Genomic DNA, 13,358 nt, shown 5'->3' with positions numbered 1-13,358 from the left:
TAATATCATTATAATAGTATACAGTGGGAGTTATAATGAGAGTGGTTATAAGGTGATGGCTATGGAGTCTTGAGTAGGGGACTTTAGAATTTTAGATACTATTTCAAAGAATACTTTTCCATTTGTATTAAGTAGGTGATTTATAAAAGAAGATATTATACTTGTTATGGCTGTAACCTGTAAGTTGTAGCAGAACCAAATAGTAGTGAATTCAGGGGAGGGGCATGGGTACATGTGCCCTCCTATCTATTTTCTATCGACAATTTTTTTTATGTTACTATGAGTATCAAATAAATGAAAAATACAGTAAATAAGAATAATACTAGGTAACTACTTGTATAACCAGTGGCGTAACTAGGACTACTCTGTGGGGGGTGAATTAGATATTTTTTATTTGTAAAAAAAAACAAAAAATTTATACGTATCTCACAAATTATAATTCATTATATTATAAAAAAAAAAGGTTTGGGGTTAATATATCACCCTCAATAAACATATAATAATAACATAACATACATTATGTTGCCTTTTTAATTTATTGGTAAGATGACAATTTTGTAATTAAAAACATTTTCTCCCCAGCATTATTAATTTTATTTAGCTCACCTAATATATTTTGCACCGATTTAATCATATAGGATAATTTGGGTATATGTTAGTTGTAAAAACTTGTATTACCAGATGAAGTTAAATTTGTTTTATACCTATTTGTTTTACTTATTGAAAATCATTATTATATTATTACAAAAGAAAAATCTGTTAATTCTTTATATTTTGTTACATAGTTGTGCATAGCATGATACATTAGTATCATTAGCTTAGTTATGAATGTAGTTAATATGAAGTATTAGTGTTTTAATAACCCATTTGGAAAATTTTTATTACCTAAAAAATGTATTAGAATTATCATAAAGTGTATACTTAAGTATTGTTAACTATAATTTACTGTTAACTAACTTCTTTGATAACTATTTCACTTGGTTTTACCTTAACTTTTTAATGTTAATTAATATTCAATTTATGAAACATTAATTTAACTAGTGGAAAGCCAAATCAACTAAAAAGTACCTACTTATTTAAAACTACTTTATTTTTAATATTGTTTTGTAGTTGTATTAAAAAGTACAATATATTTAAACCATGATTTAATTTAAGTTCCAATTTCCAATTTGTATAATTAAAATAAAAAAAAAAAAAAAAACAATCTTATGAATTAATGTAATGGTACCATCGGTACCCAAAATATTTGTAGTACCTATCCACAGAGCCGGTTATAGGTGAAAAAAGGTATAGAAAAAATAATATAACAAGAGGCGGAAATTTTGATCTTTGCCTATGTATAAAAATTTGCTTGTGCTGGCCCTGAGTATTCATATATTACTTAGTTAACAAATGAAATTACAGCTAAAAATTGATACTTATATTTACATATTATATGTATTTTTTAATTTATTTGTGGAAAAACTATTGGTTGTCTTGGTTATTAATATTGAAATATGTGGTAAAACAGTTTCTTTAAAATATTGTATAGTATAATAAGAGACCAACAAAGTAGAAATAATTTTATAGGTAATTTAGTATTAATTATTATATTTCTTGATAGGGATCTTACAATTTTTTTTTTTTTTATTGAACGACCATATTTGATACAGATTTAAGTTTTAACTGTACACTTTTATTGTAAATATTAAAGCAACTTCTATCAAAAAGTTGGTCTATACTGGGCTATCATTTTTTGACATATGTGTTTATTATATTCTTTTCAACCAAATTCCAATCAATTAAATTGAATTTCTTATTTAACTGGTCTTATATAAAGAAAAATAAATAAATCTAACTTTTAAAATCGACTGTTAGACAAAATAAAGTTAGTTATAACTTATAACAAAGTATATCATACATAGGTATTAGGTATTATGCAGTTAATAAAATTGAAAAAAAATAAGTAGATATTATATTATATGTATACAATCCCAAAATAACATAATATAAATAAACTTGCCAATAAAAAGTAATATTATCAGTATCCTAGTTGAGTCCACAATTGGTAGATTTATCTATTAACAGTGTTGGAATAAGGGATTATAATTCTGTTTTAGATAGCCTATCTACAATAATTATATTGAACTATTATAGGCAGTTGGTATTGCTAAATACTCAAAAATTATATTATCAGAAGGAGGTCAATTTTTGGGTAGACAGTTAGATGATAATTTTATCCGATATTGTAATAAATATTTCATTAATTAATTAAAAAATTAACCGAGCCTTCTTACAAATGATTATATTGCATTTACCAGTTGTGAAACTTTTGGAAAACATTGGTTACAGAGGGATTATTTTTGACAATACTACATTAAAATTATCAGTTTTATTATTGTTAAATATTATTATACACTCTAATGATATGTCTTTCATTGGTAATCTCTAAATTACATCTACTAGGCCGATATCTGGATTATCAGTTTTTTAAAGGCTAGTTGTATTGCTACAAATAATCTGAAAATGAATTATTTATATTATATTATTTTTGTATGAAATATTATACAGATTAAATTTTAAACAAAATTACAATAGGTTCATTATTTTAAGTTAGAGGAAAATACACTACACTAAATTTAATACTATAACAACATACTATATTGATTAAACTTACAAGTATTTATTATATTCATTGCATTTCTATTTTCTGTATCAAACAAAAAAGTTTAGAGACCACTGTCCAATATGAATGCAGAAAATACAAATTAGCTTGCATTTCATCACATCGTAGTTTGACAAAGGAACAGAACACGATCAAGTTATATTTCACACACACTTGTCATATTTACATAAATATTACTTAATAAGGTTTGAAGCATAGACATGGGTGTGTCTTTTTCTGACAATATTGGAAGGACTAGACAAGATATATAATTTAAAGTAAACTTAAAAAAACAATTTTTTTAAAAATGTGACTTCAAAATATGTTACATTTATTCATAAAATATAAATAAATAAATATACATCTATTTCAATTTTTGTATTTGTACTTTATTTTGATTTTATACTACTGTATAAAAATATTCAACAGTAAATTATTAACATAGTCATATTAACTGTTTTATACCATTATGAACACATAATTGGCTACACTGTATCCTGACACACTTTAGGGTTAACATTAAAAAAAAAAAATGTATATGTAAATGCCATTTTAAAAAATACATAAAAATAAAAATTAATAATAAACATAGGTACATTAACTTAATATAACATGACAAAAAAAAAAAAAAATGTACCAAATAATAACTGAAGAACATCAATTTAAATATACAAACACATTCCAATGTCATTTTCTCCAAAATAGATAATTATTCGTCATCTTCAATAACAATAACTCCTAAATCTTTCCGATCATAATCTCTGAAAAACGAAACAAAAATCAACAGAAAATTTAATTTGTAATTTATAAAAAAAAGTATAAATACATTATAGCAATTAAATAATTAATACACACTTGAATTCATCTTTAAGTTTTTCATACTCTTCTGTCATACTACTTTTTAAATTTGGATTCACGGAAGTTAATGATGCCTCAAAAATTGCTCTCACATATCTACGAGAACCATACATGTACTCAAAACGCATGCAATCACTCCATACATCTGTATTTGAAACAAATTTAAAATCAGCTTTAATAATAATTGTAGGAAAATTGATACTCACCAATATCTGTATCACCAAAAGAATTGCATAAAATGTTATGCAATTTTCTGATAAAACTTAATTTAGAAATTCCTGAATTCTGAGTAAGTTCAAATGTAATCATAGATTTATACAATTGTTTGCATTCTGGTTTTACGTCTTTAAGTTTGTTGAACAATTCACGAGTTGAAAGTATCCCATTGTGAAGTACGTTCCATTCTAAATATTCAGGCCTGATTACACAATTGACTTCAGGGTATGGACAATTTGAGCCTTCTTGATATAATTGTTGGAGCTAAATAGAAATAAATACTCTTATAAAGCAACCATTTTTTTTAGAGGGAGAAAATAATACTTATAATTTAAACTTTTTATGAAAATCAATAACTTACAGACTAAACTTATAAATATTTGTACTTATTTTACCAATTTTGGATGAGTATTCGCCATATATAAAATAAGAATTTCCCATAATGGCATCGATTTGTTTGTCAAAGCCCGAACACCGGCTTGAAAAGCTTCAATGCCCATTTCAAGACTGTCATATTTTAAATAATATGATATTAAATTATACCAAAGATCTACACTATCTTTTATCACTTTAACTGATTCTTTCATTATCCTATGGCAGTCTTTATTTGTGTTTTCAGTCTAAAAAAAAAAAAAAAAATTAAAATTGTTATACACATTAAGCAGTATTGCTTTATAAAAATGCACTTACCCAATAAATGTAATATTCGGCTTTACATAATGCTTTATTCTCATGAGCTTCTTGAAAGGCTCGTTCCATTGTTTCATTCATAAAATTTCTGATAGTTTCTTTTTTCATACGATAAGATTTACGAATTTCAATAATATGATCAATATAAAAGGTCCATAACTTAAGTTTATTTTTTAGTGGTAAATTTTCTTTTAATCCGTTTTCATAGGTTTTAATGCAGTTTCTATAAAACAAACATATATACATATATATATATATATAAATATCATAAAAATGTAATTTTTGAAATATTTGAATACTGACCTTATACCATTAATATAATTTTTATCATAGTGTAATTGTTCAGTTTTTTGATCGTAGATAAAACCATCAAAATGAATTTGAGCTAATTTTTGCCACATCAGTTCACTATGTTTATACTTTTTAATCATATCTCTAAATAAAAATAATATATTTATAAAAATGTACAATAAATTGTGAAAAAAATATATCAGTACCTGACTACATTGCATTGTAGTTCTCTAACTGTACTTAATTTTATTGCTCTATCTAATAATATAAAATGAAATTCAATATCATTTGCAAAACGTTTTATTAGGTTTCTGTATTTTTCAATGGCAATTGGAAGTGAGGCACCTTCAGTCTTTTCTAAATGTTGAACTTCAACCCAAAATTCTTCTACATATAAATTTTTACAATTTTCATGATGTTTTAATCCTTCTGAAAAATATCGTCTAGCTGATTCAACATTATTTCGATCATCAAATTCATATGTTGCTGCAGTTATATACACTTCAGGGTCACTATGGTATTTCAACATGAGAATTTCCAACATGTTACTACATTTAGTTATAAATAATGCCTGAAATCAAGAATTTATGATGATTAAATAAATATTTCATAATTAATAAACAAATTAATTTTAATTCAACAACAAATTTTGGTATTACAAAATTAGCCAACACATATTTAGCAGTTTTTAAAAATATAAATATTCAAAACATTCTTAATATAATAATAAGATTAGCAATAAAGTGTAAAAATATATTATCAACATTCAAATGTTAATAATAATAATTATTATTTTGAAAAATTCTATTAAAATAATTGTATATTATTTTATATCTTTCTTTATTAATTTATTAATTATTAAAATGGTTCAATGAAAACATGAATCAAAAACTGACCTACTATTTAAAATGCATATGACATTATTCTTATTGTGTCATACTATCATACATTTTATTAATCATATAATTTTTATACAGAAAAAAAATGAGGTTTCCAAACTATTTAAAATACAAATATTATCTTGTATTTGAGATAACAATCAGAACAATATAAACTGTTAATTTTTTTTCACCCCCATTTCTTATAATATGGTGTTCAACTGGTATAGAATTAAATGCAATTTTGGTAGTCACCATTATCAGTTTGCATATTGATCATTAATGAATAGGTAATCACTCATCATAAACTTAAAATGATTATATGGTATAGGTTTTAGAGATTTTCTAAGTCTTTACAGTTAACAGAAAAATTGAACAACTATAGATATTAGATATTTAAATTAATTTAAATATACTTACTTTAATATTAACTCAGAAGTAATTAGTCCAGAACTAAATATATGCTTACATTCATCTAAATGTCAATCTAATAATCATCATAATTGCGTTATTCTAAAGAATATAAATTATATTAACTATCTAGGCCTTACTTTAGACAATAAACTTAAATAGAATTATCATATGAATAACCTTACAAATACTCTTCGGACAATTTTATATGATTTACAGCATATATTTGATATTAATATGAAGCGTAAACATAGCTTTTATTATTATGCTATGTAATTGTCTTTTAGGAGCAAGTATATGAGTCTAACATTCATTCTTTGCATATTACTTTAAATAATGTAATTCAATTTATATTTAATATACTTAGGCTTACCAACAATGAATTTGTATACAATGTTAAATAATCTACTAAGAGGAAGCCACACCCATGTGTGTTGTGTCAATTTTACATACATACATGGCAAATTTTCATTCAGCAGAATCAAGTTTCGGCTGTTAACTTAAATATTAAAGTTAATTTAACAATCTTAAAGGTAATAATATTATATAGGACAGGGGTCGATAATAGGTGATCCGTGGAAAGGAAATAAATAGACTATCAAACATTTTTTTTTTTTTTTAATATTTAGTTTCTCCCGCATAATAGATATTTGATCTATTTTTATGATGTATTTGGAGATCACGATGGCGTTCATTATATATTAATGTTTACAATAATAGTCACAATAACATAAACATTTTTAAGTTTTTCTGGTTCTTGAATTTTTTTTTCTTCAAATTATCTAGACAGTCATAACATTTAATTACCGACCTTTGATTTAAGGCATCTTGTAGGCTTTTATTAATATTTTAATATTTAACAGTTACAAGCATTTTTAAGTTATAATATTTTACTTAACTAAATTCCAATAAATTTTTAAATTTTTATATCTTAAAATTAAAATGTTAATAAAAACCTACAATATGACTTGGATGATATTGATGCATTTAAGTTTGATAACAAGTAAATTAACTCTTATATTAAAGTTAACAGCATAAAATTGATTTCGCTAAATGAAAATTTGCCATGTTGTATATATGTAAGACGGTGACAATACAGGTGGGTGTGGTGTCCTATTAATATTAAATGTTTGTATTATAAGAACCTATTATTAACTTTTCATAAATTTAAAAATAATACTGTTTATGTTCATAATCATAATCATAATTATAATACTAATTACAAAAAAAATATTTATTTAAATGTCCTTTTTTACCACAAAAATGTTGACATAAAAAGTTTTATTTCAATAGCAATCAAAAACTATGTAAACTACTTAGAATTAATATGTATAATTGTAATAATATAAATTAATTTATAATTAATCACATGTAGGGTGAGGTTGGCTACACCGCCATCTAACACCTCCGACATCCACTGTTTGTGTGTGTGTGTGTAGTTCGTTACTCTTTTTACATAATACGCACGTTAAGCACATTATTTTATTATGAGTTATGTTGTTTAATATTTTTATATTAAATATAATATATTCGTATCTTATGTTATAAGTTTCTTTTTTTTAATTATTAATGGGTCGGCGTAAAAATAACACTGCCTACAAATATATGTAATTTCTAACTATATTATTATAAATATGTTTTAATATGTATTATTGACATTAATTGAATTCAAATAAATTTCTCAACACAAGCTATGTTTATAAGGGAGTTGCAAATCTTTGTATTTTATTTTATTTTACGTATTAAGATACCATCTATACATGTTTTTTGATTTGCGAAACACCTAGTATATTAAAATTATAAACTATTAATAATATATTTGTTTACTTACATTATTTGAGCAGAAATCGATATATTCTGACAATGAAGTCTTTTCAACAGGAAATAGTAGAAACATATTTTTATACATTTCATTAATACGATTTGATAAAATGGTAAGTATTTCAGTATTAATATCCTCAGTATTATTTTCTTTCATTTCTTGCTATAAAATAAAAATAATAGTAATAATTGAAATAATATCAACTGGCATAGTCTTACTTCAATTTTAAGTTGACACGTGTCCAACATATTTAATTCGACTTTTATTTGTTTCAAAAATTCCTCTCTGGTGGCCAACCCGAGCAAAACTTTTTGATTAAGTGATTTACGATCATTATTTAGATTTCTTAAATTTAAAAATCAAGTAAATATATAAATTATTATATGCATTATATATAATGTAAAAAACACTAGTTTAAGAAATTTATAATTACGTTATTTCGTCCAATTTTATAATACTATAAGTTTTCATAAAAAGGACTTCAGATTCCGCTTCATCTGCTGACATGATGAGATTGATTTTTTTCTTAACTAGTCAAGCCACAAGACATTAATGCTTCAGTTTGAAAGCGTAACACAATTGAACAAATTAATAAATTCAAAATATTGTACTACGCGCTAAATGTAAACATTTCAGCACAGGATTAACAACAACTATATCAGATGTTTAGTATCATCATGCTAAGTGAGAGGCCTTGTTTTAAGAGTAGTAGGTAGTGGTACTAAGATTTAACTTAATGTTTCCATAATTTTATGGCACCTATAAAAATCATAAAATTAAAATTAAAAAACTTCTTTCACCAAAAGCAGTATAAGATACTGAAATGAAATCTTATTTTAGGTAAAGAGTAAAAATCATCAGAATATGGCATGCAATGTTAGAGAAAAGAATTTAAACATTAACTTTTGGAGATTAGATACTTACCTAGCTGCTGTATTCAAATAACTTCGGAATAATTGCCGTTAAGTTATAGGCTCGACACTAGTACACAAACCGCGTAAGTTTACGATAAGATTTCAAATTTGTATTATCAGGTAACAAACACGTGAGTCGTATACCTGTATAGTATACCGTATTAATATTACGATAATTCGTGGTCGACGACGAAAAAAAATAGTCGGCCGGTTAACGCTTCACTGTCAACTCATATCTACTAAGGATAAAAATTAATAGCGATCGACTGGAATACGACAACTATTGTTGTTCTGGATTTGATTTCAGTACTACCGCCATGGGTAGGTTAGTCTCTTGTAGTGTACTGTTTTAAATTGTGTTTGAGCCACACGATTCGGCGTTAACAGTGTCTATTATCATTAATTTAATTTAATATTTCATCATGTTTTAAATGTTTCGTTTACTATACAAGCCAGTAATTGGAATAGATAGGTACAACGAACATGGTGTAGCCGGTAGCGCGGCGTCGAGATAAATGATAATGTCGTCATTGGCTACCAATGCTGTTGTTATCTTCAGAATATATACAGTTAGTAGTTGTTGATAACCTTACTACTCGCGCCGGGCTACGAACGTCGTCAAACATCGATAGTCGATGACTATAAAAGGCGGGCATCGGCTATCTAGTTAAAACAATAAACAGTTCGATTCGTATATTATATTTTTTTTTTTCATTTCAATTTAATTAATTAACTCATTTTCTAATTGAAGACTGTACTTTGTATTTTATTGTTATTATTATTATTATTATTATTTAATAGAACTAGTGGTTATGTTAGCGTGTGTTGTAAAATTCTCCTACGTGAGGTACATAATATTCTATCATAATATTATCATTATGATAGCACGTATTATCTGTTATAACCCGCGTCTACTTTTACTGAGTTTTACGATCATGAATCAAATTACATTTATAATCATATTATTATATACATAAACGAATGTAATATTATGTAGGTATATCTACTTAATAAAATCATAGTTAATGTGAATAATGTGATGGTCGCTCTCTATCCTTATGAGATTTTAAGGTATATTAATAATTATTAAGTGCGATTTTTGTACGTCAGTTTTCATATTTTTTATTTTCGATTTCGTATATTTTAAGTTAAACTTAAAAAAAAAAAATTAATTAATTTTTACAAGAAATGTTTGTTTATTTATCAGATATCTGAAATGATATCAACAAAAAATTCTAAAATTGAATTCGTTATAAGTATTAAAAAAGTATCTTTAATAAGAGTTCATATTTTTTAAAAACTTATTTTGAAAATTAATAATTGAATTTTAATTTTTATGATGATAATTAACGGTGGAAAATACAAAATGAAAAAGTGATTCATCTGTTCAAATTTTTAGGAAAGTACCTATCAAGTATTCTTCGAATTGTACCCACTGAATAACATTGGGATAACTAAGCAAATTAACTAACAGGCTAAATGAACTGTAGCCTAGGCTCCCGCAGTTTTGTAATTTGTAAATATAAAACTTGATTCGGCTTAAAGAATTTTAAGTTTTTAGAAATGAAATCAAGGAATTTAATAACTAGCCAAGAATCTTTAATGTAAAAATATTAATTAATAAAGAAGTAAAATATTGTTTTTCTAATGTTGAATTAGTTCTTTGCATTTATCTTGTTCTTATAATAACAACTGCAATAGTATAAGATCATTCTCTAATTTAAAATATATATGAAATAGGTCGCGCATTTCTATGAACAGAGATAGACTTAATAAACTTGTAAAATTGTGATGTTTTAAGAAAAATTTATATTCTAAGTGTAATTGAAGAATTTGTGAATAAAAAAATCAAGAAAGGTTCTAGGCATTTAGTTTTAATTGTGTCATTTAAAATAATTATTTTTCTTATTATTTTAAGCCTTAAGGCTTAAACTCTCAGTAATATATTTTATTACTGAGTAAATTAAATAAACAGCATATTATTCAAAATATTAAAATATGTTTTTAAATTATCAAAAAATAAATTGTCTTATTTTAGGCCCTTACAAAATATTCTGTCTACGGGTCACCACATACCTACCTAAATATGCCAACTTATGTACAAAACTGTAATTAACTGTAAATAATTGAATCTTTTTCTTTTATTTCGTTTACAAACTTATATATTTAATCTAAACATAGGATACCTAATAAGTAATAACCATTAATGATGAAACCTTAACAGTTAATTCCAATTTGAAACCAGATAGAACATTTAACAATACACCTTAGCAAATTTGTTCAAACGAGTTATTATTTAGGATGTTAAAAATTATATTTTATGTCTTGAGTGACTCTAGGAAATTGAAACTTTTACACAAATTCTGAAATACCTAGGTAACTAATATAAAATTATTTGAAAAGATTCATAATGAAATAATAAAATAGTTTTTTGTTTTGTTTGAGTATCCACTTTTATCAAAAGTCAAACTCAAATGTGAAATGTCTATAATATAATAAACTTGAATTTTTCACTAAGTAGGTACCTATTATATATTATGCTAGAATTTGTTAACCATGACTAGGAGTTTTGGTGATGGCTATAAATTATAATACATGTTTGCCGCTGATAAATAACTCATATTTATCATTATTAGCGCAGTCTATTAAGTATTTAAGTACCTAGTTTGTTAACGGAAATGTTAGCCTTGCCCGTGCATTTTTCAAACAATTAAACGTCATAAATAAATTCAGTAATCGTCACAACAACATTCATACCTATTGTATTCTATACATATATTCAAAAATCCAATCTAAGTATGAATAAATATTACATTTTTTATAAAAGAATGTCAAACTCGTGATTTCTACCCAGATCCGATATTTTTAAATTTAGAAATTTAGATTTTAGACTGAATATTGAATAAGCTAATTATAAACACTACAAAAATATCTTTAGAGACCATTATATTAAGCTGTTTTTATTATTTTATCAATTATGTCAATCTAAACGCCTAATAAAAAGTTCAGAAACAAGGTTTGTCGGTAATGGGTATATCAAGAAGATAATGATGTTCGTAAATATTGCAGTACCTATGATTCTTTGTTTAACGTTTCTAATGTTTCTATCACTAAAAAAGTTACTGGGCAGAAGCAGAATAGCGTGCTTAAAACAACAAAGTGAGAAAATTGATATTCTAATATCATCTACTAATTAATTAACTTACTAATTACTTATTTTATGATTACCTGTAGTCCTGTACGACTTTTAAAATAAATTTAATTGGTACCTATAATTATACTCGTTTTTTGGTATAAATAGCGCGAGAATACATTCCACTATTCCAGTACCTACAATATTGTGTACTATAGCAAAAAATAACTAATAATTTATTACTATATATAATTTATCCTATTAACATGAGATAACTTCCTAAGTAGGTACCTATTACCTAATCATATGTAATTTTGGAACTTTCAATTTAAAAACTGAAAATGATTTCTATTCAGACATTGGCTTACCTATTTTTTTTTTTATTATTAATAATTTTTTATATTAAGTCGTTTTCATCCCATCTGTGGTATAAATAGGTGAAAGTAAGTTCCTAAACAAAACCTATCATGTAAAAATACATAATTTGTTAATTAATAGATAATAGTTGGTACACACTACACAGTAAAAAAATACTACCTTTATAAATTCTTAACACCTCAAAAATGTGTATGCGTATTTAAGACCTTTAAATAGGTAATTAAATTCATACGCAAATGTTAACTATTAATAAGTACATTTCTACAATTTGTAGTGAAATAATGTTTTGGTTAAGTTATTTATGTTATATATATCTGTATTAATGATACAAACTCATACAATAATTATCATAAAAAAGCCCATATTAACCTACCGTAGAATAGTGTCAAACAGTTTATGTCATTTGTGGTACAAATAGCCAATACTCTAATAGAATAAATAAATCTAATCTTTAATAAATGTCAATGTGAAATGTGCTTAGTAAAATGATATATAATAATATAGCAACGTTAATTTCAATTTATCTCGAATATAAAGAAAACCAATTTATTGTATTTTTATATTTTTTATATTTTTAGAGCTCAGTAAGAAGTAAGAACCAAGAAATTATGTATTCGATTTTCAAGCCTTATTTTTAGTTATAAAAATTAAACAATTTTTAATTACAAAATAATTTTGATATTTTTGATGAATTTTGTCAACAGTTATGTTTCAAATATTTAAAAAAAATATCGTGATTTTACCAGTGTATAATAGGAATTAAAGCTAAAAAGCAGAAAACACGTATAATGTTAACATTTTTTGAGTAAGATGAACATTATCTGTTTAAGTAAAGTAAAAATATTATTTATTAAACCTTTATTATTAGTTAATTACTAATATGTACCTATTAGTAATATGTACATTATTTACGTCTGAGTAATTTCACTTTGATAAAATAACGAATGTACCTAAATTATTGTTTTTAATTAAGCACATGCACTAATAAATGATTAGAATTTTTAGACAATAAAAAATCATCATGTGTAATAATTTATGTAGGTACGATAACGACAATTTTTTTCCGTTGATTAAGGTTTTAAAAAATATCATCTTAACTCTAATTGTACCGACTAATAAATAA

General features: G+C 24.6%; 1 protein-coding gene across 1 annotated transcript; it reads right to left on the bottom strand.

Annotated features, from left to right (window-relative positions):
• Window positions 1-2,952: 2,952 nt before the first annotated feature.
• Window positions 2,953-9,233, bottom strand: LOC114124519 (U3 small nucleolar RNA-associated protein 6 homolog). The gene is made up of 11 exons (XM_027987794.2): window positions 8,735-9,233; window positions 8,244-8,569; window positions 8,029-8,155; window positions 7,820-7,972; window positions 4,906-5,270; window positions 4,712-4,843; window positions 4,409-4,631; window positions 4,114-4,338; window positions 3,709-3,982; window positions 3,500-3,647; window positions 2,953-3,405 (listed from the first exon to the last, which is right to left on the bottom strand). The coding sequence occupies exons 2-11, from the start codon at window positions 8,315-8,317 to the stop codon at window positions 3,354-3,356; spliced, it is 1,773 nt and encodes a 590-aa protein (XP_027843595.2). The 5' UTR covers window positions 8,318-8,569; window positions 8,735-9,233; the 3' UTR covers window positions 2,953-3,353.
• Between the last annotated feature and the right edge of the window lie 4,125 nt (window positions 9,234-13,358).

The sequence above is a fragment of the Aphis gossypii genome, chromosome X, assembly GCF_020184175.1.
Source record: "Aphis gossypii isolate Hap1 chromosome X, ASM2018417v2, whole genome shotgun sequence".
NCBI classification, from domain to species: Eukaryota; Metazoa; Arthropoda; class Insecta; order Hemiptera; family Aphididae; genus Aphis; species Aphis gossypii.
Note: the sequence above shows the minus strand (reverse complement) of the source record. Positions and strands in the feature narration are given on the sequence as shown.

What these genes read in the sequence shown, in the direction of transcription:
- LOC114124519 (XM_027987794.2), bottom strand. Translation starts at nt 8,317, where the DNA reads ATGTCAGCAGATGAAGCGGAATCTGAAGTCCTTTTTATGAAAACTTAT. An exon ending in CCGAATATTACATTTATTGG is followed by an intron (nt 4,339 to 4,408) that starts GTAAGTGCATTT and finishes TTTTTTTTTTAG; the next exon opens with ACTGAAAACACAAATAAAGA. An exon ending in TTTTGGTGATACAGATATTG is followed by an intron (nt 3,648 to 3,708) that starts GTGAGTATCAAT and finishes TTTCAAATACAG; the next exon opens with ATGTATGGAGTGATTGCATG.